The sequence below is a fragment of the Erpetoichthys calabaricus genome, chromosome 9 (assembly GCF_900747795.2).
Source record: "Erpetoichthys calabaricus chromosome 9, fErpCal1.3, whole genome shotgun sequence".
NCBI classification, from domain to species: domain Eukaryota; kingdom Metazoa; phylum Chordata; class Cladistia; order Polypteriformes; family Polypteridae; genus Erpetoichthys; species Erpetoichthys calabaricus.
Window position 1 is genome coordinate 194049042 of NC_041402.2, and position 27874 is coordinate 194076915.

General features: G+C 45.8%; 1 protein-coding gene across 1 annotated transcript; it reads right to left on the reverse strand.

Annotated features, from left to right (window-relative positions):
- Nucleotides 1–23088: 23088 nt before the first annotated feature.
- nrarpa (NOTCH regulated ankyrin repeat protein a) lies at nt 23089–26800 on the reverse strand. Its single transcript, XM_028808712.2, has 2 exons — nt 26601–26800; nt 23089–26475 (listed from the first exon to the last, which is right to left on the reverse strand). Exon 2 carries the CDS (start codon nt 26093–26095, stop codon nt 25757–25759), a length of 339 nt encoding a protein of 112 aa, XP_028664545.1. The 5' UTR covers nt 26096–26475; nt 26601–26800; the 3' UTR covers nt 23089–25756.
- Nucleotides 26801–27874: the final 1074 nt, after the last annotated feature.

Consider the following 27874-nt stretch of genomic DNA (forward strand, 5'->3'; position numbering starts at 1 on the left):
AACCGTCGCCCCAGTCTGAGGTCAAGAGCGCTCTGGAGCAGGTTTTCATCCAGGATGTCTCTGTACATTGCTGCAGTCATCTTTCCCTTTATCCTGACTAGTCTCCCAGTTCCCCACAGCATGATGCTGCCACCACCATGCTTCACTGTAGGGATGGTATTGGCCTGGTGATGAGCGGTGCCTGGTTTCCTCCAAACGTGACGCCTGGCATTCACACCAAAGAGTTCAATCTTTGTCTCATCAGACCAGAGAATTTTCTTTCTCATGGTCTGAGAGTCCTTCAGGTGCCTTTTGGCAAACTCCAGGCGGGCTGCCATGTGCCTTTTACTAAGGAGTGGCTTCCGTCTGGCCACTCTACCATACAGGCCTGATTGGTGGATTGCTGCATTGATGGTTGTCCTTCTGGAAGGTTCTCCTCTCTCCACAGAGGACCTCTGGAGCTCTGACAGAGTGACCATCGGGTTCTTGGTCACCTCCCTGACTAAGGCCCTTCTCCCCTGATCGCTCAGTTTAGATGGCCGGCCAGCTCTAGGAAGAGTCCTGGTGGTTTTGAACTTCTTCCACTTACGGATGATGGAGGCCACTGTGGTCACTGGGAGCTTCAAAGCAGCAGAAATTTTTCTGTAACCTTCCCCAGATTTGTGTCTCGAGACAATCCTGTCTCTGAGGTCTACAGACAATTCCTTTGACTTCATGCTTGGTTTGTGCTCTGACATGAACTGTCAACTGTGGGACCTTCTATAGACAGGTGTGTGCCTTTCCAAATCATGTCCAGTCGACTGAATTTACCACAGGTGGACTCCAATGAAGCTGCAGAAACATCTCAAGGATGATCAGGGGAAACAGGATGCACCTGAGCTCAATTTGGAGCTTCATGGCAAAGGCTGTGAATACTTATGTACATGGGCTTTCTCAGTTTTTTTATTTTTAATAAATTTTCAAAAACCTCAAATAAACTTTTTTTCACATTGTCATCAATGAGGAAAAAAAATGAATTTAGTGGGCGGCACGGTGGCGCAGTGGGTAGCGCTGCTGCCTCGCAGTTGGGAGATCTGGGGACCTGGGTTCACTTCCCGGGTCCTCCCTGTGTGGAGTTTGCATGTTCTCCCCGTGTCTGTGTGGGTTTCCTCCCACAGTCCAAAGACATACAGGTTAGGTGGATTGGCGATTCTAAATTGGCCCTAGTGTGTGCTTGGTGTGTTTGTGTGTGTCCTGTGGTGGGTTGGCACCCTGCCCGGGATTGGTTCCTGCCTTGTGCCCTGTGTTGGCTGGGATTGGCTCCAGTAGACCCCCGTGACCCTGTGTTCGGATTCAGCGGGTTGGAAAATGGATGGATGAAAATGAATTTAATCCATTTTGGAATAAGGCTGTAACATAACAAAATGTGGAAAAAGTGAAGAAGCGCTGGGAATACTTTCCAGATTCATTCTATCTATCTATCTATCTATCTATCTATCTATCTATCTATCTATCTATCTATCTATCTATCTATCTATCTATCTATCTATTATATAGCGCCTTTCACATTATCTATCTATTATATAGCACCTTTCACACTATCTATCTAGCTATCTATCTATCTCTTATATAGCACCTTTCACATTATCTATCTATCTATCTATTATATAGCGCCTTTCACATTATCTATCTATCTATCTATCTCTTATATAGCACCTTTCACATTATCTATCTATCTACTGTATATATAAAATATTACTTTTATAGCACAAAGGAACAAGACAAAGGGTTCAGGACCACATTAGTTATCTTGTTTAACACCTGGAATAAAAATGAAGTGAAATAACAAAGCTAATCAGGACTGTCATGGTCGATTCCTTATACACCTGCTCCTGCAGACTGAGCTCTGACTTACACCCACCGGCCACTTTATTAGGTTCAGCTGTTTAACTGCTTGTTAACGCAAATCTCTAATCAGCCAATCACGTGGCAGCAGCTCACTGCATTTTGGCGTGTAGACGTCATCAAGACCACCTGCTGAAGTTCAAACCGAGCATCAGAGTGGAAAAGAAAGGAGGCTGAAGTGACATTGAAGGTGGCATGGCTGGTGGTGCCAGACGGGCTACTCTGAGTAATTCAGAAACTGCTGATCTGCTGGGATTTTCACACACAGCCATCTCTCAGGTTTACAGAGAGTGGTCCAAAAAAGGGAAAATACCCAGTGAGGGGCACATCTCTTATGATGCCAGAGGAGAATGGCCGGACTGATCTGGGCCGATAGAAAGTCAACAGGAACTCAAATAAGCACTCGCTCTGTGTGTGTGTGTGTGTGTGTGTGTGTGTGTGTGTGTGTCACATATGAATCCTCCTCCTGTGCCCCCTGTAAAAGGCACATCAGAGCCACTCACTTGGTGGTCTGATCTGTCTGTTTCTCTGTTGAGTGTGGTGGTGGCACTCTGAGCGAGATGCTGTTGCTAATGCCCAGGGACTGTCAGGGTGGCATGCTGATGTTCTCCTGGGGGCTTCTGTTCAAGGGGAGTAGGCGCCCTCTGCTGGACTGACGTGCCCTCCAAGGCTGCACCCAAATCCTCCCAAGTCCTTGTTAATATCATTTGGGTGGCATTAGGAAGGGATGGGGTGGAGGGTTAGTAGGGGGGCTGCAACCAGGGACACCCCACTCCAATGAGGTTTCTTTTGTTAACACATCCCTTTGCCATCTTCTCTGCAAGGCGCTATATGCAGCCTTCTTCCCCGACACACCCTTCTGTTCCCTCGGGTGACAGCCAGGCAGGATGTCACGTCCAGAAGACGGACCACGAAGGATGATTTTTTTTTTTTTTTTGGTGGGGGGCACTGAGGAGTTGAAGGAGGCAGGCGGCAAGAAGCCTTGTGGGCTTGAATTGTTCCATGAAAAGGGTTTGAAGCCCCCAGTTGGAGGCTGAGGGCACCTATTCACGGAGCCCTGAATAGGATTTGCATATATCAGCCCCCTAATCAGCCCCCGGACCCTGCTGGCGCACCTCGGCCCGCAGCGAACAAAAAAAAAAAAAGTAGAAAGAAAAGAGGAAAGTCTGCTTCTCACTTTACAGTCGGCGGAGGGATTTGCTTCAGCACTTGGAAAATTTGAAACATCTTTTAGATTGAGCCCCCCCACCCCCCCACCACTTCACTCAACAGTTGGATTTCATTGTCCGGCATGAAGGGGGGGGGGGTGATCAGCAGCCCCCAGACTCTCTCGACTTTCTTCCCTCGGTCAGAACATAAATAAGACAACTTGTTTGAGCCGAGGACAGCTCCCCCGTCACCTGCTGGGAGAGAAGCACTAAGCTGCGGCCCCCCACCAGCAGAGGGTCCACTTAACAAGGCCTGTCAGTCTGAGGACTACCACCTCCCCTGTCTGCTGGGGCTGAACAACCGGGTTGGGGGGTCAAACTTACAGCAAGTCAAGCGAAGGCAGGGGGGGAAAAAGTCATTAGTAACTGAAACTGAAGCCCCCCCACCCAAAATGTGCCAAGGTGGGCATGAAACTTGGACTGATTGTGGAAGGGGGGCTCAGGTGGAAGGGACATGGTTTTGACGTATGCATTGATGAACTCAACCATCAACAGGAGCCTTTTGATATTTGTGGACCCCTCAGCTCAAGAAATTAGAAAAATTAAAGGGGCTTCCTAATTAAAGGGTGGGGTGGGCCAGTCTTTAGACATTGGTTTGTTTCATTCATGCATGTTCAAGCCCACCCAAACCCCTTTCAGAGACCACCAGGGATGCCGAGTACCTCAGCAGTGTCAGGCAAAAAGTAGGAACCAACCCAGGATGGGATGCCAGTCTATAAGTGGGCACACACACACACAGCAGGGCGTCTGGTCAGGCCTTCTCCAACTTTTCATTTCTTTCAGCCATCCATCTTGAAACAACTACTCACCAGGGATGAGCAACATCATCATCATCATCATCAAGAAACGTGAGGCACAAAGCAGAAAACAAACCCCCCGGACAGGATGCCAGTCCTTCACAAACCCCAATTTAGAGGCCCCAGTTATCCGGTAAATCCGAGTTATCCAAAGAAAACACGCGAAGAACACGACAACTCCTTACAGATGGTCAGATAAATTCATAACATCCACCCCATGTGTTTCAAACAATAACTAAAGAGACGTCTCTAGATGGGCTTCACTCGATATGTGGCTACGTGGCCCATCTGTATAAAACCTAATAACGAAAGAGACCCTCGCTTAACACTACAGGGTAGTATTGTGTGTGACGACTGCCCACCCATAGCACCCAGGATATTTCCAAACAGCCTGACTTATCTTTGAAATCCTCTACTGGCCCGTTGTTATAGTATAGTATAGTATAGTATAGTATAGTATAGTATAGTATAGTATAGTATAGTATAGTATAGTGAGCCGTAACATGGCACCTTACATTCTAGTACAGAACAGTACAGGAGTATCATGGCACAGCATCAAATAGCATACTTTAGGGAGTGGCATGGTAAAGTATAACTTGACACATTACACAACTGCTGCAACTTAGTATAGTATAGTATAGTATAGTATAGTATAGTATAGTATAGTATAGTATAGTATAGTATAGTATAGCACGGCTCCTTACAACATAGGACACAACAGTACTATATAGTATGGCACAGCATCATATACTGTAGTATGGTATGACAAGGCATAGTATAACTTGTCACATAACACAACTGCACAGAACATTACAGAAGAGTAGAGTAGAGTATAGTGGGGTACAACATAGAATAGTATTCCACTCCACAGTGTAGTGAAGTGTAGTGCAGTGTAGTGTAGTGTGGCATAACTTGGCACCTTACAACATTGTACAAAACAGCATTATATAGTATGGCACAGCATTGTATACTATAGTATAGTATGACAAGGCATAGTATAACTTGTCATATAGCACAAATGCACAGAACATTACAGAAGAGTACAGTAGAGTAGAGTACATTATAGTGTGGTAAAGCATAGAATAGTATACTACTCCATCATATAGTATAGTAGAGTATTGCATAGCATAACACGGCTCCTTACAACATAGTACACAACAGTACTATATAGTATGGCACAGCATTATATACTGTAGTATAGTGAGACAAGGCATAGTAAAACTTGTCACATAACACAACTGCACAGAACATTATAGTAGAGTAGAGTAGAGTAGAGTATAGTGGGGTACAGCATAGAATAGTATACCACTCCGCTGTATAGTATAGTATAGTATAGTATAGTATAGTATAGTATAGTATAGTATAGTGTACTGCAGTAAAGTAGAGCACAACATGGCACATAATTTTTACAACAGAGCACAGTCAGCACAGCAGAGTATTGTTTAGTACACTAGAGTATAGTGTAATGCAATCCATTGTAGTGTAGCACAACATGAGATAGCAGATAACTTTACATAATCCCACAGCACAGAAGCGCAGGGCACAGCGTAGTATAGCACGGCATGGCATACTGAAGAACACGTGACATCACAGCAGAGCGGAGAGCAGCACACCACAATCTCGTCTCGTCTCGTCTGCCACTATCGTTGCTTTTGTTCTAGTCGTTGGCGATGTCTCTGCCACCCTTAGTCTAGCTGCTCCATTTCCAAGTTTGGTTTTCGGCTCCTTGGCATTTCTTCACTTTGCTTTGCCACACAGCTGTCTTCCTTGGCCCTTGTGCCATGTCCATGCTCAGAGATCCTTAACCTTCGCTTCTCGTCGCGCTCTTCACCGGACACACATTACACGCCTGTGCCATTTTACGACTTTGTGTCGAGGTGCCAGTTGGCCACTGCTTGTTTTGGATGATTTGCCACCGTAACTGCTCTGAATGTAGCAGTGTGAGGTGACCGGGCACATTATGGCTTCGGGACTGGACCAGTAGCGTAAGTCATTGTCATTCCCCCAAGGACACGATAACATTAGATTACCTACCTGACCCACATGCTTGTAACGAGGGTCTGAGCTGGAAACTTTGCCAGCCCAGCCAGCCCCCCTGCCCAGTCTAGATCCCCACAGGCTGACGTGAAGGGGTGAAGTAATAAAATCCAAATGTCAGACCCCTTTGCCGCTGAGGGGTGTCCTTGCGCCCCGTGAGACATGTGGGTGTTGGTACCTTAAACTCAAAGCCTCACTAAAACTGCTGTGCCCTGTAAATAGAAGGGAGCCGAACACAAAACTCGTGACAGATGGAGACCACCAGCTCCACTTAGGGTTTAGTGGGTTGTTTTTTTTTTTCTTTGGAAAGTTGCACAGCCCCCGGATCTCCTGATGTGGACTTTCTTGCAGATCAGATTGCAGCCGCTCAAATAACAAAATCTTGGGCAGTTCACAGAAATGCAATCTGATCTGCGCCTGATGAGCGCCGATTACCAGGACCACCTCAACTCTCAAAGCCCCACGGACCCTCGGCCCAGACACTGCACCCCATCCTGCTGTCCAGCCCAGTTACCGAGGACCTTCCTCACCACTCACATCATTTTCCAGTGCACTTTCCTTTAGACCCCATATCTGGGGGGGGGGGTAAGTTTGATAAAGCATTGATAAGACTTCTAGTGGCATGAAGCACCCCCCCCACCCCCCACCCCCAGCATCTTTACAATGCAAGAATGCAGCTCAGGCTGATTAGACACAGGGGTGAGGCGAAGTGAGGAGACCCTCCATAAAACAGCCGGCCCATTCTTCTGCACCCCCCCCATGGACTCGTGAAGACAGCAGCTAATCACAGCAGCACCACTGATCTGGAAGCAGACCCCTCGCCAACACCCATTCAGACCGTCTGTCCAATAGGGGCAGGAAATCCAGGCTGGGGGGGACACAATGGGGGCAGGAGAGATGGTGGTAACTAAGCCTGAATAGAGCCATTCAGCGTGCCCAGCCAAACAGAAAATCAGGAGCCCCTCCGAGAGAAAGACACACAACTGTTGCCTTCTTCTGGTTAATTGCTTTCAGGGGGGGGGGGGGAAACAGAGCGGCGTACGAAAAACTGGGGGAGCCGAGAGGAGCGGAGCGGAGGGCAGCCATCCTGGGACGTCTGCGGAGAGCCACCTGCAGGCAGGGGAAGGCAACGAGCGACACACGACATGGGGGGCAATACATGGACACTGGGGGGGGGGGTGCATCCTTGGGGTGAAAGAGACCAGTCCTTAGTAAGATATTCAGAAACAGAAAGACAGTTAGCAGTGAAAGGCACTATAAATGAGAAAGAGTAACAGAGAGAGACAGATGGGAATAAAAGAGATAGAATATATAGAGATAGAAAGGAAGAGATGTGATGGGCATGCGAGAGGCACGATAGATAGATAGATAGATAGATAGATAGATAGATAGATAGATAGATAGATAGATAGATAGATAGATAGATAGATAGATAGATATGTGAAAGGCACTATATAATAGATAGATAGATAGATAGATAGATAGATAGATAGATAGATAGATAGATAGATAGATAGATAGATAGATAGATATGAAAGGCAGTATATAATAGATAGATAGATAGATAGATAGATAGATAGATAGATAGATAGATAGATAGATAGATAGATAGATATGAAAGGCACTATATAACAGATAGATAGATAGATAGATAGATAGATAGATAGATAGATAGATAGATAGATAGATAGATAGATATGAAAGGCAGTATATAATAGATAGATAGATAGATAGATAGATAGATAGATAGATAGATAGATATGAAAGGCAGTATATAATAGATAGATAGATAGATAGATAGATAGATAGATAGATAGGATAGATAGATAGATATGTGAAAGGCACTATATAATAGATAGATAGATAGATAGATAGATAGATAGATAGATAGATAGATAGATAGATAGATAGATAGATATGAAAGGCACTATATAACAGATAGATAGATAGATAGATAGATAGATAGATAGATAGATAATGTGAAAGACAGTATAAAAATAAAACTACAAATAAAATGTATTATTAATTATTATTATTATTATGATTATAGACGGATGTGAAAGGCACTATATAATAGATAGATAGATAGATAGATAGTATAAAAATAAAACTGTATAAACAATGTATTATTATACTGTATTAGTATTATTATTATTTATTATTATTATTATAGATAGATGTGAAATGCAACATTGCAACATAAATGACAGAGAGAGACGGAGAGAGAGAAATGAAAGTGAAAGGCACTATAAATTATACATGAATATAGACATGAGATGTACAAAGTATAATATAAATGATAGCTACATACAGACAGATGTGAAAGGCGCTATATAATACACAGATATAGAAATAGTTATAAACGGCACTACGGGAAGGGCGCATATACAGCACTGTGCCCGAGATATTGAAGACACGATCGACTGATGCAGCGCATACCAAAGGCCCCATAAGACAGACGCTGTGAAGGCCCCATTTAATAGTCAGATCGATTCTGTCTGTGACGCTGGTTGAGGCCGCCAGCTCAAGCCGAATTGTCGCGCCACTGTCGCCGTGAGTCCGAATGCCACTGGTACAGGAAGTCGCAGTTTTAGCTGAGGGACGGTGGCTGGGGCAGTGGGTGACAGCAGCACGGCTCTGGTGTGGCCTGCCGACGAGCGCCATGATGTTTAGCGATCTTCTCGCAGCCCCCAGAGACCTGACTGCAGGCCAGACCCCGCCATGCTGGGAGTCCCCTTCCAGCAGCCCTCTGCTAACCTCGAGGTGAAAAGTCAGCCCAGCACGCAGCAGACAGGCCGCCCGCATACCAACAAAGGCCGATGCGGTCCCAAAGAGGAGCCCCGCAGCACCTGCTCGGGAGGCAGCAGATGTCAAATTGTCCCACATTTCATCACAAAGGCGTCAGATCAGAGGCAGCCCCGTCCTGCAGCCCGTTTGTTTAGCAGGGTGTCACTGACCCAAACCCACCCCCAAAGCCCCAGCCTCCGCCCCCCCATGTCTGCCACATAGGCGTGTACAATCAAACCGTCAGCCTGACGAGGCGAGTGTGCTATAAAGCATATTATTATTATCATCATCATCATCATCATCATCAAGTACATCGAGGGCATCTCCGAGTGGTGGGCCGGGGAGTCTCCATGCTGTTCCCGCTAAAGCCTCCCGTTCCCGTCCGCCGGTGGTTTTCCCAAACTGGCAGCCCCCGAACAAAGAGCTCAAGTATGCGCGGATGTGGTCTCGGGGGACGGGGGGCAGCGCTGCTTGTGATAAAGGATGCGAAGAGAAAACCCCCCAAAAAGGAGCCTTGTATCGCACTTCACACGCACCCTTATCACGCAACGATGGCCCCTCCTTCCGTCCCCTCCGCCACACACACGCCTCATTGTCTCGTCTCCTTTCAAAGTGCGTGTCATCTGACCCCGTGTCTGCAAACTGGCAGAAAAAGTTTGGGGCGATGTTACGTAAATGTGTAAACTCCTTGAAATTCGGCATATGTCCGCCTTTCTTCTTTTGTTTCCGCCGCGGAGCGGGGTGGGGTGTGAATGGGGGAATGTGGAAATGAGTCCAGCAACAGGTGTCAGTCCTCAGGCAAGGCAGGGTGATGGGACGGGGGCGGGGGTAGGGGGGTTGGTTCGCTGGAGAGCAGGAGAATCCGCACGCACCCCGCCCCGCGCGCGCGGGCAGCACCTCACCTCGCGCCCCCTCCGCTCCGCCGCTTTAATGCAGCACTATGAAGGCCTGAGCGTTACTGCTGGGTGTTTAATGGATTTGAATGTGAAAAGGGGTGTCGGGTCCTCCCCTTTGTTCGAGAGGGCCGCCGCTTTAGACCTCGGATCATCTATTGAGCATGTGGAGGGCTGAGAAGCCCCCCGTCCCCCCACCCCCCTCTCTCTCATTCGCTCGCTTCGCCGCTCATTAGCATAGCAGCTGCCTAGTGAGGGAGCAGAGGCCCGAGTCAATGGGACCCCAGTCTGCGAGCCTGAATAGATCGGGGAGCGCAGTTGAAGAGACGGAACAAAAGGGAGACGAGAGAAGAATGAGCGCGTGAATGGCCTGCCAGTCTTTGGGAGGTGCGGGCGCAGAATGCGCTCAAAGAATGAAAGAAAGTTAAAGAGAGCAGAGGGCATCCACGACTCGGACTGACCACCTGTCTCTGCGCGCTGGGGTGGGACGGCCTGAGAACCGGCAGCACAAATCGGACATTCATACAGCGGCACAAAAGGATGCCTAGGAATTTGGGGAGCAGCCCGAGGAGTGGCGGGGCCTGCGCTGGCCGGCGAATGAGCGAGCGGCTGCCTCCTCGGCTGTGGCCGCAGCGGAGCGCACAGCTTGCAGGTCCCAAGGCCTCCGAGGTGCCGGGCCGGTGCCGGGCTAAATGAGGGGTAGCGAGACCCGGACTGCTCGAAAGAGTGGGCTTGTTGTGTCAAGTAAGGCGACCTCATCATTCAGTGACAAAAGACACACGCGAGGTCTTTCACGGACGTCAATCAGTCAATGTGAACTCTATATAGCGCCTTTAGACGAGAAGTGATTCACAAAGCGTGAAAACGTCAAAGGAACAATAAATGGGGCTTTAAAAATGAGACCTGCCACTGGGAAATAAAACACTGGGGGGAGACGACCCAGCAGGCAGATGGGGGTCCATACATCCTTATGTGACCTGCAGCCAAGGAGAGCCTGGATTGATGGGGGCAGAATCAGTCCTAAATCAGGATGGCAGCCCCTCTTGGGACAGTAAAGTGGTATCTATCTATCTATCTATCTATCTATCTATCTATCTATCTATCTATCTATCTATCTATCTATCTATCTATCTATCTATCTATCTATCTATCTATCTATCTATCTAATCCTGCCTACTATACCAAATTCTATCTATCTATCTAATCCTGCCTACTATACCAAATTCTATCTATCTATCTAATCCTGCCTACTATACCAAATTCTATCTATCTATCTAATCCTGCCTACTATACCAAATTCTATCTATCTATCTAATCCTGCCTACTATACCAAATTCTATCTATCTATCTATCTATCTATCTATCTATCTATCTATCTATCTATCTATCTATCTAATCCTGCCTACTATACCAAATTCTATCTATCTATCTAATCCTGCCTACTATACCAAATTCTATCTATCTATCTAATCCTGCCTACTATACCAAATTCTATCTATCTATCTAATCCTGCCTACTATACCAAATTCTATCTATCTATCTATCTATCTATCTATCTATCTATCTATCTATCTATCTATCTATCTATCTATCTATCTATCTATCTATCTATCTATCTAATCCTGCCTACTATACCAAATTCTATCTATCTATCTAATCCTGCCTACTATACCAAATTCTATCTATCTATCTATCTATCTATCTATCTATCTATCTATCTATCTATCTATCTATCTATCTATCTATCTATCTAATCCTGCCTACTATACCAAATTCTATCTATCTATCTAATCCTGCCTACTATACCAATTTCTATCTATCTATCTATCTATCTATCTATCTATCTATCTATCTATCTATCTATCTATCTATCTATCTATCTATCTATCTATCTATCTAATCCTGCCTACTATACCAAATTCTATCTATCTATCTATCTATCTATCTATCTATCTATCTATCTATCTATCTATCTATCTATCTATCTAATCCTGCCTACTATACCAAATTCTATCTATCTATCTATCTATCTATCTATCTATCTATCATATAGTGCCTTTCAAGTCTTATCTATCTATTTACACTCAGAGACCAAAATTCATGAATTGATCGATTTCAGGTGTTTCATTGTTAGCTGGTCCATTGAATCAACAGGTGGCTGTGCCATCTCCATTGTCGGACATTGGCTGGTGACAATGAAGTGCTCAGTGACTTTTTTGTGGCACAGTCACAGGATGCCACTTTTGCCCCAAGTCACCACATGACGTTTCTGCTCTGTTGCACGTGTTGTTTTTGTGAAGTGGAAGCTTAGAGGATCAACAACAGCTCATCTGTGAAGTGGCAGACCACACAAACTCACTGAGCGGGACCTCCGAATGCTAAAATGCGCCTCTCCTCTGGGTTGTCACTCACAACAGAGTAACAAGCCGCCCCTGGAAGCATCATCATCAGCGCGTCGGGGGCTTCATGCCACGGGTTTCCATGGCCGAGTGCTAAGATCACGATGTACAATGCCAAGCGCTGGCTGGAGTGGTTGGTGTAATTGGGGGTCCTGCTCGTGTCTGGCGATGTTGCCTTCCACATCTCTGCAGGTTGTGGTTTGCAGCTGGACCAAGATGACCTGCTCTCGGTGACGTATGCTGCGATTTTGTGATTTCTAAATCCTCTTTTTTGAAATTCCTCTGCACACTGCGTACAGTCGTGAAGGCTGTATCTCAACACACGTTATCTGATTGTGTAATTGCGTGAGCGGGATGATCCAAGGGGCTGTAGGCCAGCAGGCTCAACAAGGACAATAATGGAATGAATTATAATTAGAGAAAAATTCCAGATGGGACACAACTTCAGAGCTCATCAAATGGCAGTTCCACCCCAAGTCGAGGGTTGGCGCTGTTGCTAAATGTCTCTCCTCATCTTTTGATCCAAGCGCCTGACGTCACTTCTGGGTTGTGGTGACCTGAGCCCCACTGCTGCCACCGCTGCCACCTCATAGCCGACTCAAACGCCATCTTGCCTCTACCTTGTCTTGGCTCCCATCTGCAGTGAAGATTTTGTAAAACCCATTTGTTGCTTTGCCATCGATTATGCGGGACCACCCGCCGGGGCACCAAGCCCTTCTGCTCTTGTCTTCGCTTTGATTTACCAGGCGTGTTAGCGTGGGCTCAGACGAGGAGGGTCTCGTTCCGGTGGTGTGCCTGGAATTCTATCAGGAAGCCGCCATCCATAAGGTCCCACATGAGAGGCTCGCACCTAAACTAAAAGAAGTGGAGAAAATGAAGTTAAAAGTGAATTCCGTGACATTCCAAACCCCACTTGAATATCATCGTATCCCAACGGAAAAAGGGGATTAAAATTAAGAAAAAAAAAAACTGAGAAACACACTAAGATGAAGACGAGGGACCACCAGGGGGACCACAAATCACTCATCGGAATCGCTAACCCTTTGGCACCCTTCTTTGTATATCAATGAAGACCTTTACACCATTAAAGGCACTATAAACATCAGGGTGGGGTTGGGGGGGGGGGTCACCTCAAACACGGGCGCATTTCAGCCCGATAAGTGCTGCGTTCTGACCACATTATGCTTTTGGACCCCCAAACCTCCAAAAAATAAAGGCCTGAATATCCCAAAGAGAAGCCTGAGGAATACAACATCACTTAAGGGGAGAGGGGGACCATGAAACCCCTGGCCAAAAATGAACTAAAGCTGAATACTTGACTTTTGAATTAAGAGAAAGACCAGAAGAGCAATCAAGAGAACTTCAAAAAATATGTAAATGTTACTAAATTTAAAATCATAAAAAAAAGTCGAAATTCCTGTTAGCCGCCCTGATTTGGGGTGTTCATAAGAAATGCCCCTCGATTCACTTCATGAGGTCCACCATAAACAAGGAGAGGTGACTCAGCTATTTGAAATATTAAAATGTGCTCCTAAAGTCTAAATATTCTTAATGGTAGTAGACATTTGTCACCTGTTCCCCTCTGGTGGAGGTCCATAGAAGGTTAGAAATTAAAAATCACCTCAAATTCATAATCAGTCAGTCATTGTTCAACCCGCTATATCCTAACACAGGGTCATGGGGGTCCACTGGAGCCAATCCCAGTCAACACAGGGCACAACGCAGGAACAAATCCCAGGCATGGCACCAGCCCACCGCAGATATTCATAATCAGTGACCTTGAAATAGACTGAAACGAGACCCCACTCAGTGTGTGTGTTTTCATGCTGCCATGGACTGGTGTCCTGTCCAGGGTTTGTTCCTGCCTTACATGCAATGCTAGTTGGTATGGGCTCCCACATCCCCCCCTCAGCCCCCCACTGTGACCCAGGCCTGGAAGAAGTGGGTTAGAAAATGACAGCACCCCCTCCATACCCCCCATGCTTAAGTGTGAAGATATTTTAACAGGGCTCCCAAAGCACTTCCAAAAATGCCACTGAGGGGGAATCCCTTTAAAAACCCCGGCTAGGTATAAGAGCAAAAGGCAGGGAACCTTATAAAACGATAATAAAATAAGAACTTTATTCCAGCTATTTGAAATATTAAAATGTGTTCCTACGGTCTAAATATTCTCAATAATAATAGACATTTATCACTTGTCCTCCTCTGATGGAGGTCCGTAGAGGGTTACAAAATTAAAAATCACCTCATATTCATAATCAGTGACCTTGAAATAGACTGAAACGAGACCCCAGTCAGTATGTGTGTTTAAACGCTGTGATGGACTGGCGTCCTGTCCAGGGTTTGTTCCTGCCTTATATTCAGTGCTATCTGGGATGGGCCTCATCACCTCCCCACCCGCCCCCCCCACCATGACCCTGGCCTGGACGAAGTGAGTTAGAAAATGGCAGCACCCCCACCATACCCCCCCCCCCCCAATCCTTCTGGCAGTGGGCTAATGACATGAACTGGGACTCCCAAAGCACTGCCAAAAATGCGCACTGAGGGGGAATCCTAATAAAAACCCCCGGCTAGGTATAAGAGCAAAGGCAGGAAACTTATAAAATAATAATAAAAAAGAACTTTATTCCAGCTATTTGAAATATTAAAATGTGTTCCTAAAGTCTAAATATTCTCAATAATAGTAGACATTTATCACTTGTCCCCCTCTGATGGAGGTCCGTAGAGGGTTAGAAATTAAAAATCACCTCATATTCATAATCAATGACCTTGAAATAGACTGAAACGAGACCCCAGTCAGTATGTGTGTTTAAACGCTGCGATGGACTGGCGTTCCTGTCCAGGGTTTGTTCCTGCCTTACACCCAGTGCTATCTGGGATGGGCCTCATCAACTCCCCCCCCCCCCCCCCCCCCCCCCCCCATGACCCTGGCCTGGATGAAGTGAGGTAGAAAATGACAGCACCCCACCATCCCCCCCCCCCCCCCATCCTTCTGGCAGTGGGTTAATGACATGAACTGGGACTCCCAAAGCACTTCCAAAAATGCACACTGAGGGGGAATCCGTTAAAAACCCCGGCTAGGTATAAGAGCAAAGGCAGGAAACTTATAATAATAAAAAAAGATCTTATTCCAGCTATTTGAAATATTAAAATGTGTTCCTAAAGTCTAAATATTCTCAATAATAGTAGACATTTATCACTTGTCCCCCTCTGATGGAGGTCCGTAGAGGGTTACAAATTAAAAATCACCTCATATTCATAATCAGTGACCTTTGTGATCAGTGATCAGTGAAAACGAGACCCCAGTCAGTATGTATGTTTAAACGCGTTGATGGACTGGCGTCCTGTCCAGGGTTTGTTCCTGCCTTACACCCAGTGCTATCTGGGATGGGCCTCATCAACCAACCCCCCCCCCCCCTTTCCCCCACCATGACCCTGGCCTGGACGAAGTGAGGTAGAAAATGACAGCACCCCCACCATACCCCCCCCCCCCCCATCCTTCTGGCAGTGGGCTAATGACATGAATGACATTCCAAAAATGCCCACTGAGGGGGAATCCTGTTAAAAACCCCGGCTAGGTATAAGAGCAAAGGCAAGAAACTTATAAAATAATAATAAAAAAAAGAACTTAATTCTCACAAAATGCTCTGCTACACTGCGAGAGCACAAAAGGCACAAAGACCCTAAAAGGTGACACGAGGCAAACAAACGAGCCAATGGCGATTCCAAGAGTTCAAGGTGTAGCACAAGGAGCTCACCCAACACTCCTAAGCGCATTCACAATGAGCCACCAGGAACTGCTGGAGACCCTCTGGATTTATAAGGGCGGAGGGCCCCCTCCTCTTTGGAGACCACCCACAAAACACATGGAACATAAGTAACAAAGTAAACAAAATAAAACAACAGAGACATAACACGTGCATTTGAACCCTGGTCAGAGACCCGACACCCAAGAGGCGGGGCCACCAGTCCATCACAGTTGACAGACTCCTCCCAGTTCTGTTGAAGGCTGATGGGAAACGCAGTCCCTTGGGGTTCATTGCAGGTCCACTCCTCGTGTTTTGGTTCCTTCTCTGGATGTTCAGGCTAGCGAGGGTTTTTCCTTTCTTTGCTTTCGTTTAAGGGTTTGGATTATTGTTAATGTACTGGGGCTTGGTGACCGCGGACCACCGCTTGGGGCAACACCTTGTGATTCTGATTTTTTTTTTTTGCTCTTTGAGTTTTTGTCTTTGTAACTGATCTTTTACTCATACAGGTTTACGGTCACCTCTCTCTTTGTGCGACTCTGTCAGGTTTTGCTGAGACATTTAACTGATCCTCTCCTTGTTTAGGGCGGTTAGGCCTCAGCGGTCATGAAGTGGAGTCACAGTGTGCAGTTTTAGGTTTCTTTTCATGGGTGCTGACTTGGCACAAACCAGGGGGTGTGGAGGGGTTTCTGCTTAGATGATAAAAGTCCAACAATAAACACAAACAACAACAGCAAAAATAATAATAATAGCAATTCTTCATCATCATCATCATCATCATCATCATCAAAGTGGTACAGCATAGATGATCGATGCGAGACCCAGCAAAATAAACAAACAAAATGCCAGGTGACAAGAGGCAGGGAGAAACAGTGTGGAAATTGTGGGTACCCCCCCACCCCAGTCACCCCCCTAGTTCTGTACACTAAATAAAGAGAGAGAAAGAAAGATCAGATGAGCATCCAAAAGACCTGATGGCAACTCCAGTGATGTTCCACTGAGCTCCTCTTCCTTTGGTGGTCCTCTGAAGATCAACACCGCCTTCCTGGGGGGGGGCTCTGCTTTATATGTCCCGGGGACAGGAAATGGTGGGACTTCTGTTGGATGCTTAGTTGCCCTCACTGGGTGTGTTTTGAAAAGGAAAGGAGACTGTTAGTAGTTTTGCACCCTGCCCGGGATTGGTTCCTGCCTTGTGCCCTGTGTTGGCTGGGATTGGCTCCAGCAGACCCCCGTGACCCTGTAGTTAGGATTCAGCGGGTTGGAAAATGGATGGATGGATGGACTGTTAGTAGTGACAGCACCCCCTCTCACCCGGGAGGGGTACTGCTCATTGTTGGGGAGCCCTCTGGCACACATGAACGACAGGGCAACAGAACTACTGCCTAAAGGTGGATTTACTTCAAACTAGAATCGTCTCTGCAGTGGACTTGTGTCAAAATGTGACAAATAATCGTTCATTCTAATGACACCAAGTTCAAAGCACAAAAGATAACAATAAAAATAATAATAAAAGAACACACAAAGTTCCAATTCAGATCATGCAGTCGCAGAAGGATGTCTAGCCCCGCCTTTATCTGTGAGATGGCTCCGCCCCTGAAGGCATTGGTGTTGGAGTACCCATTGATAATAATAATAATAATAATAATAACAATTCATTACATTTATATAGCGCTTTTCTCAGTACTCAAAGCGCTATCCACACAGGGAAGAACCGGGAAGCGAACCCACAATCTTCCACACGTGATGTGTGTTCTTGTACTTTTTTTTTTGTTGTTTATTTATTTATTTATTTATTTTTTACAAATGGGACCCCCACTCCTCGTACCACAACTGTTCTTGCTGGGTTTCTCACAGTCTGCCCACCAGTCACAATGGTGCATGACAACCCACAATGAGACAAACTGGTACACGTCCCGGGTCCTCCCTACTTGGAGAGCACTTTGAGAAGTGAGAAAGGCGCTATATAAATGTTAAGAATGATTATTATCATTGCTGGATATAAAGCTGCAAGCCAGTGAGGAAAATGAAGACGTTGTTCAAAATCTTTGAGAGCAAAACGACCAGCAGCCTCCCCAATCAAACGCTGTGCACTGATCAGGTGGCTTCTCACCAGCCACAGCCCACTCCTGCTGCATGATGGGAAGGTGTAGTCCTCTCGGCGGCACAGCGGCAAGAGACATGAATATAGACAATATCAACTTTCTGTGGATGTTCTTTGATTGGATAGTTTGATTGCCTTATTTACATAAGTAAGCGAGGAAAAGGTAAATAGCAGTCACAGGCAAAGGTTTTAATTTTAAAGATAATCATTGTGCTACATTTTTCATTTAAATTTTGTTAGTACTTATTAGTGGATTTCAGTAAAATAAATGAAATTTATATGTTTATGGAGCAAAATTGCAGGTAACTAGCCAGGCTACCTGTCTAAAACTGGCTGAAACTGAAATAATCACCTTAGGCACTGGAGCTAACGTTTGCAGTGCACCATCTATTGGAATGCATGTAGTAATAAAATGCATTGCATTTGTCATTCCAACAGATGGTACATCACAACCATTTATAGTACTACAATGCATCACTGCAAATGTTTCTCATGCACCACCTGTTGGAATAAGAAATACACAGCACTTTAACAATCTAAATGTTTGCGATGTGCCATCTGTTGGAATGACAAATGCAAAGCATTTTTTTTACTACTGATGTTTATGATGTGCCATCTGTTAGAATGGCAACTGCAATGCATTTCACTACTACAATTGTTTGTGATGTGCCACCTGTTGCAATAGCAAATGCATAGCAGTTTAACACTGTAAATGTTTGTGATGTGCCATCTATTAAAATAAACCATGCAATGTATTTATTACTAAAAATATTTGTGATGTGCCATCTGTTGGAATGACAAATGCAATGCTCATGTCATCTAGTGTAGGACTTGTAAAAACAGTGCTAATATTTGTGATGTGCCATCAGTTGAAATGACAAATGCAATTCATTTTATTACTATAAATGTTTGTGATGCACCATCTGTTGGAATAAAAAATGCAAAGCATTTTTGTACTACTGATGTTTAAGATGTGCCATCTGTTAGAATGGCAACTGCAATGCATTTCACTACTACAATTGTTTGTGATGTGCCACCTGTTGCAATAACAAATGCATAGCAGTTTAACACTCTAAATGTTTGTAATGTGCCATCTATTACAATAAATGTATTTAATTACTAAAAATATTTGTGATGCACCATCTGTTGGAATGACAAATGCAATACCCATGTCATCTAGTGTGGGACTTGTAAAAACAGAGTTAATATTTGTGATGTGTCATCATTTGAAATGATAAATGCAATTCATTTTATTACTATAAATGTTTGTGATGCGCCATCTGTTGGAATCTGTTTGCATTTTTGGATTCTCTGCCATTCCTCTCAGCTGATCCTCCCAAACTCTGTTTGATCTGCACGGCTACTGTCAGGTCTCCCCAGAGATATCTGATGAGTTTAAAGTCCAGGCTCTGGGTGGGCCCCTCAAGGACATTCACAGGACTGACCCCCAAACGTCACTCCTGAGTTGTCGTCTCCTGTTGCGTTATGCGTATGGTGAACCTTCACCCAGTCTGAGGTCCTGAGTGCTCCTGGCAGGTTTCTGTTAAGCAGGGTCTTTGTTCTTCACTCTGTTCAGCTTTCCCTCATGCCTGACTAGTGTCCCAGTCCCTGATGTTGCCACCACCACTCCCACCACCATGTTTCACTGCTGGAATGGCATTGCACGGGTGACAAATGGCCCCTGGTTATTATCTGCAGATGTGACACTTCAACGCTTCAGTGTTGGTTTCATTGGAGCAGTCAGTCCTGTTTCTCAAAGTTTGAGGGTCAAACTCCAAGTGGGCCTTCATGTGTTGCCCCCAAGGGTTGCCATGGTGGTTGTCCTTCTGGAAGTTTCTCCACACAGGTGATCAGACAGAAAGACCACCAGATTTGTGTCTGGCCCCCTTGCCAAGGCCTTTCTCCCCCGATTGCTCCTTGAAGTGACTCTCTCAGGGTCACACAGAGTCAGTGATGGGGTTTGAACCCTCAGCCTGAGGGTCCGCAGTCCAAAGCCTTAACCAGTGAGCCTTTGTGACTGTCAAACGGTCTTCAAACAGCGGACAGAGAGTCAATGACGGTGACATCTTAAAGCCTCGTTCCAGCCCCTAAGGAGTGGCGCCCCCTGCAGGCCTAAAAGAGCAGCGAGCTGAGGGGGAGACAAGCGTCTTGAGGTTCTGGAGCACCGAGGGTCACTTCACTTCCAATCCGTGGTCCCCATGTGCCACCGTGGGTGACAGTGAGGCGCAGTGCCCTCCGTTAGAGGTTCAGATTCATCTTCCGGTCAGTATAGCGCCTTTCATTGCTTACCTGTCTGACCCCTGATCCACAACCTTCCATTCCACAAAGCTGGTAGCCCCCTCTGAGAAGCCCCCTTGTGACTCAGCTGTCCTCCTGGCCACAGTCTCTGCTAAAGCCATTTCCAAATTCCTTCTCTAATCTAAAGCAGGCACATGCAGAACCGATTAGGGGGGCCTGTTCTTGGACGGCGCAGACTTGGGAAGAAAGCCAACCGTGCAGCTTGACAATGGAAACTCAAAGGAAGTTCGGTTCAAGAAAAATTTCCTGCTTTTGCCATCGCAGCTCCGTTTCATGCTGGAGCTGCAAGTGCGGTGGCCCCCCAGGGGGCTTCGTGATCAAGAGCTTCAGTGACAGCAGCAAAACAGGACACAGGGCCATCCACGGAGCTCGGCTTTCTCTTTATCTGGTGTGGGCTGCGGGGTTGGGGGGGCGGGGGGGGGGAAGAGAACAATAAGAAAAAAAATGCTCAGGATTGCGTTACTCGATGATGAGGGTCCCCAAGGACAAGATAAGCCTCATTCAAATACAGGCGGCCACCATGCTGGCAAGTGAAGTGCGAAACGAAACGGCAAAGCCGCGCAGGCTGGGATTCGGAGCCGAGGTCGGGGTCTGGTGGGGGGGTGGGGGTCTGGTGGGGTGGGGGTCTCACATTCTCGTGGTCCAAGGAATCTGCTGGGATAAAACAACACGGAACGGGGTCACGTGATCACAGCCAAGTGAGACGTCGCCTCTGGTGGTCTCAGTGCCTTCAGCTTCCCACCTCGCAAAAGAGGAGTCAACGCGTTAAAAAAGGGGACGAGTTCAACTGAGGCAAAGGACAACAAAACGCCGCTCGACCCTCGGAACGTGCGCACAGTGGGGGGGCTTAACACTCGCATGCTGGAGGAAGAAGACCCTCTGGCCACCGACATCAGTGGGATTGACAACGGAACAGACGGGACAGGATCTCCGTGACGGGGTCTCCTCTTATACGACTGTATAGCGCCTTACGGGGACTGGCGAAACAGGCGTTGGCTTTGTTTGTAGTCATTCAGGTGGGCGTTCAGACCACAGGTGGGCGTGTGTGTGCGTGTTAATCATTTATAGGGAAAACGAATATCTATCTATCTATCTATCTATCTATCTATCTATCTATCTATCATATTTTATAGTGCCTTTCACAATCTATCTATCTATCTATCTATCTATCTATCTATTATATAGTGCCTTTCACATCCGTCTATAATCATAAAAATAATAATAATAATAATACATTTTATTTATAGTTTTATTTTTATACTGTCTTTCACATTATCTATCTATCTATCTGTTATATAGTGCCTTTCACCTATCTATCTATCTATCTATCTATCTATCTATTATTATTATTATATAGCACCTTTCACATTATCTGTTATTATTATTATATACCATCTGTCATACTATCTATCAATTATTATTATTATTATATTATTATTATTATTTTATAGCACCTTTCACATTTTTGATCTATTTATTTTTATTATATAGTGCCTTTCACATTATCTATCTGTCTATCTATTATATAGCGCCTTTCACATATGTCTGTCTATCACGTCTATCAGGGTCACAGAGTTCAGAGAGTTATTTTAAACATGCTATACTTATGCTTTGATAACAGTGTGGCACAGCAGTTATGGAGGTTGTCGTTTGAGATCCCACCGCTGACACCACTGTGTGACTCTGAGTGGCTCACTTCACCTGCCAATTATGTCTCAGATGTTGCACGCCGTCAGTCAAATAATAAGAAATTAAAATAATAAACACAAAGGTTTACATGCATAGTGTAGACTCATCACAGATTATACAGCTGTGTACGCTCCCTTGATCTTCTTTAATTGTCTTTGTTGTTTTAGTTCCGTGAAAGGCGCTATATAAAACAGACGCTACTCGACACTCAGCAGACCAAGTCATGCCCACCTCTGTTCAGCTGGTGTTCCTGCCTTGTGTCCGACTGTTTCCGGGTTGACCTCTTAAATATAAAGGTGCCACTGTGGCGATGCCTTCGAGAAATCTTTTTGTTGGCTCAGTGTTGGTTCCAGAAGGATCTTTAATTCATTCCATAAATAAGCCCTCCTGGACGATAATAATTTATAACAAGCCAATGGGTTGTTTCTTTGAAATGGTGGACAGGATCGAAGTCTGGAATCCCTGATAGACTCAGAACGACACGAACAGATCCAGCAAAGCTGAAGTGCGGCTGCAGCGAGGGCCATTTTAAAATCACCGCTGTGTCCCAAATGTGCCATCGTCTCTGGTGTAGGCTACCTGTAACGGATCGAAATAAATGACAAGGTTCTCTCTGGACCCTTTATAAGGACAGTTCGTCTGGTAACCAAAGCTATGCCATCGCTCTGTAGACCCGCTGATCTTCAGCAGCGACAATCCACCCGACCTGCGACACCTGACAGACACTTCGTTCCATTTCGTTTCTTGAATTTCTTTTTCTTTCTTTGATTTGCCCCAATTAGAGCTCAGGGTCACACCGTGTCAGGACTACGACTCGACCCCACAACCCTCCGGATTTGCAGTCCGTCGGCAAACGTATTTAGAAAAACTAAGAAGATGAACACATGTCGGGGTGACCAGAAGACGCCTTTTAACTTCTGAGATTGCGCCTCCCGAGAACGCGCGCACGCGCACACACACACGCGCGCACGGCTCCCAGCGGGGGACAACACGCGCGCGCGCACGCACGCTCCTCAAAGTTGACCAATTCATGCATAACCTGAACCAAAGCCCCCCCCCCCACTCCCCCCAACCCAACCTGCTTTTAACATAGCCCTGCGATCTCAGCCCCCGTGCCCCCCATCCGCAGCCCCTCATTTAAATATGAATAGCAAGCCCCTTAATCTGAGAATGAAAAGAGACAGTGGAACTGCATAAAATAAAACACTCCGGCCCCCCCCTTTTTTTTTGGGGGGGGGGGGGCTCATTAAACTCACAAGCAACACGACTGTTCGTTTTCTTCACAAGTAAAGGTTTAATGATTTTCTTTACTGCCTTGTACACAAATGTACAAAATTACAGCATACACTTTCACATTAAACACAGTGTTACAACATTTAGAAATAAATGGAACATCCATCTGCAAACCGGCTTCTTCTTCTTTCTTACTTTTTTGTTTGTTTTTTTATTTTTCCGAAAGAATAAAACCGAGCTGTTTGCATTACCTGTGCATTTTTAAAACCTAAAAAAGCAAAGACATTCACAGAAGTTGGTCCAGAAATACCAATCTAGAACATTTTTAATTCATTTGTTCCAAAATTTTTTTTTCTGATTTCTTTTACTCCTATGTCATAAATGTTATGACACAATCAAGTAAAAAATCCCCCCCCCCCCCCGCTAAACACCCCCCCCCCCCCCCCCCCCACACACCGCCCAGACATCCATTGTTTCCCTTTCACACAAACCCACCGAGAGGACACTTCACAAAAGAAATGGCCGGCCGGTCGGTTTGATTTTTTTTTTTGTTTGATTCCGTTTTCTTTTCTTTTCTTCTTTCTCTCTTACATTATTATTTCTTTTTTTTATTCCTTTAATGACAGAGATACAACACGTCTTTGCAAACATTACGTTCTGCAAAGAGACAAAAATAAAATAAAATCAAAGTCTGCAGCCAGGAGCTCCGCATACAATAGTATTTGATGTGTTTCTTATTTTTTTCTATTTAGAAAAAAAATAATAAAGTTGGCACGAAACCAACACAATAAGCAAGCAGTCATCAGTGCAACGTCAACAATTGGATTTCTCAAGTTTAAAATAAGCAATGCATATTTTGTTTCCTTTTCTCATCAATCCAAGTCTGATTCTTTCTCACTTTCTTTTCTTCAAATGATTCATTCATCCAGGAAAAAAAAAAAAATAATAAACTTCTTCTCACTCGGACACTCAGTGATAAATACACAACCCTGGGGGGGGGGGGGGGGGTTGTTAGGGTTGGAATGGAAAAAAAAATAATAAAAAGAGGAGATCGGAGAGAGAGACGCGCGCACCCGGAGAACAAGCGCGCGCGCGCTCCACACACACACACACACACCGTCCATTAAAGCAGCATCGCATGTTACAAGGCGCTGTAAATGTCACATACAGCAAGTGGCCGGTGATTCTGAACTCGTCCTTAGTTAGCATTGAGAAGTGGGGGGGGGGATTGCGCACTGTAGGCCAAAAAAAAAAATCCCGAGTAACCCCCCCACACCCCCCCCCCCCCCCCCTCCCCTGTTCTTTTCTTGTCGCCTATTCAGTAGTAAATAGTTATTGGCTTCAGCACACGAATGGTTCCAAAAAATAATAATAATAATATAATAACAATAATAATATTAGACAGCCACCAGGGGGCGCGAAAAGCTCCACGTTTTGTGCAACAGAAACTCCCTGCCTTTTTTAAAAAAACAAGAAAACAGTCAATGCATTTACACTCGTTTTCGTAAATCCCAACATAAGAACAAAATCTTAAAAGATTAATTATCGGATACAATTGCAACATACTTGCAATATACATATATATAGGTACATACTGTATCTTCTCATTAAGAGATAATCAAATATAAACCCATTGAAAGCGCTCGCTGCCCTTTTGACCAAGATTGTGAAGTGTACACCAAGAAAACATGCGGTTAAAGTGAAAGGGACTGGGGGGGGGGGGGGGGGGGGGTGTTGGTGGTCTCGCAAAAGGCACTTGAAAAGCGCAGGCGGGGTGAAGATGATGAAGATGAGGAGCGCGTCTTGCTCGCGTTTACTGGCTTCACAAGAAGACTGAAATGGGGGGCACCCCCCCCCCCACACACACTCGACAAGAGAATTAACAGGAGGGGGGGGGGGACACCCGCTTTCCGTCTGGAACAAAAGAGCGTGCAGGGAACGGGGGCGCGCGTTCCCGCAATATTCTCGAGCAAGGAAGAAAAAAACCAAAAATCCAGAAAATGTTCCAAACGAATACTGTAAAGTCGAGGTAGATGGCACAGAAAACGGACAAAAAAAATAAAATAAAATCAATCAAAAGCAGGTCCATAGGAGTCAACGGAGAAAGGACCCCCCGATCCTCGGCAGGGTTTCGGGGTGTACACTGCGAGGGGGCGGAGCACGAAGACTTTAGCCTGTTGCATCTTCTCCCACCCATAGAGACTTAATGGCAAAGAATGGCGCTAATGTACCTTCGTAGATCAAACATGCCTCGTAAAGAAAAAATAAAAACAAAAAAAACCAAGAAGACCCCCCAGGGGGGCCATGGCCGGTTCAATAAATACTGATTCTGTTCAACCGCTCAATGTGCGGGGCGTGCGGAGAGGACATTGGAACCCCCAAGACGCGCAGATCCCGATTCCCCTACAGGGCAGTGTAATGGGAGACATTCCGATACACACAAAAATAAAAGAAAAGGGCAAAAAAAAAAAAAGGGAATGAGAAGAAAGCCACGCGAGAAGGCCATCTACACAGGGCAGGTCTCGAGAAGGTCACCTCCGCGCCCAGCTTTCAAAGCGCTCTTCGTGGATCCCCCAGTGGTGCGCCAGTCCTCCGCGTCGCCGCTCGAGTACCAGGCCAGCGCCACTTTCAATGCGTTTATATTTCGCCACCCGGAGGACTGCGGCGGCCCTCGATTTGGTGTCGTCCGGCCGCAGCGGCTCTCATCACCGGGCACCCGCCGAGTACTTGGCCTTGGTGATCAGGTACAAGACAATGTCCTGGTGACCCCCGAAAGCGGCGATGTGCAAGGCGCTCCAACCATCCCGGTTGGCCAGTCGAATGTCCGCCCCAAATTTCACCAGCAGCTTGACCAGCTCCAGGTTGCCGTCGATGACGGACTGGTGCAGCGCCGTCTGGCCCTCGGGACCGAACGAGTTGACGTTGAATTCGCAGTTGGTCATGTTCTGGAGCAGGGAGTGCAGCTCCTTGGTGTTGCCCTTCTTCACCGCCTCTTGAAATACCCGTTGCGGCGCGGAGCAAGTCGAGATCTCGGTCTGACTCATGATGGTGGGGACCTGGACGGGATTAATCGGCAGTTTCAGGTCCCGACTCAGCCCTGGATCGAAGTTGCGAGAGGTTCCGATTTTGAAAGTACAAATCCAAAATGAGAGGAGAAGGACGTGCGATCGGGCAGGTACAATACACTTCCCACGTAAAATTCAAAAAAATAATAATAATAGTAATAATGATAAAAAAAAAGTCCGGATAAAAAATCTGGGATTTGGAATAAAAAAAGAAAGAAATCCGAATTGAAAATTGCCAACAGCGAGCTGGCGGTCCAACTCCCGATGAACAGCGAGCTCTTTAGCAGCAGCACGAAGGTATCTCGGTACTTCCTTTCTTGTAGAGCAAAATATTCAACGGTCGTTGCTGTAAGTGCTTTCTGAAATCAGAAAATGCAAAAGCGTCTGAGAATTCACACTCGCGCACGTCTACACAAATGCACATATCTGTCGCCTTAAACAAAAAAAAAAGAAAAGGTGAAAGCGCCGGTGGCTGCACAATTACCTCGTCGTTTCCTGATCAAGGCGCCTTTTCTCCCTTTTCTCGCAGTCACTTTTTACGGCATCGATTTATGCAAAAATCCTCTCCAAATTAAGTTCTCTGTAAAAATCAAAAAGCCAAGTTAGTACAAGATTTCAAAAGGACATCGAAAAAAAAAAAAAAGCAATCCTGTAAAGTCGCTTCGACGTCGCAGTCCTCACGACACTTGCCTGCACACCCTGGGCTTTCTCCCCTTCCCAACGCGCTGCGCTCCGCATCTCCAAGTCCTTTCTGCCGCGCTCTCGCACCGAAGAGGCTCCTTTTACTATTCTCTGATTTGCATAACAATGCGGCTCACAAAAAGGGGCCCGCGTGAGAAGGGGCGGGGCGAGGCATGCTGATTGAGGGCCAGTCAAATGCCAGAGGTGGAGCCCATGCGGTTTGTGCCTGGAAGGGGGCGTGGCGAACCCCTCACTCCGGGAGGGTGGAGGTGGGAAAGAGGAGATTACCGATTTTTTTTTTTTTTTTTTTGTGTTTGTGTTAATATTGTCATTGTGCTTCAAATGACTCGCCGGAACGCCTTTAGTCACTGAGAAGTGGCACCTTCAGCCGAAATCAACACCAGCGTGGGAAATAACGGGAAAGAGCCCGCTCCGAATGGACTCCGCTTCACTTGGGATGTGCTCATTGTGCGCTTTCAATGGGGAGACGGAGGAGGACTTTGAATACGTTCACGCGGTCGAATCTGACGTGCTTAGGCGAATCTGCCGGCTAGAGCGACCCGGTAAGAGCGGGCCGTCCGGAGTTGGTTTCGCCCGTTGCTCCGGGATTGGCCTTTCCACATCTTACATTTCTCAGTTTAGCAGACGTTTGTATCCAAAGCGACTTACAAAACAGGCCAACATAATCGAGTTGTGCTTGGAAACAGAAAAATAAGTAACTATAACTACGTATATATATATATATATATATATATATATATATATATATATATATATATATATATATATATATCAATATATATATGATATTAAAACTAAAATGATCAAGTGGCGCATCTCCCCTTTATTTTTATGTCCGATGAACATTGCTGACATTTTAAAAAATAGCTTTTGTTATATAGCGTCATGCAACGGTGAATAGAATTGCAGTTAAGTGGAGTTTAAAAACGAGACGGGATAAGACGGAAAGTGACACTGGGACACCGCGACATGACTTAGCGGGCCGCACGAACCTGGGCATAACAATAATAATAATAATTTAATTATTATTGTTCTTATTTATGGTTTCCTCTGCAT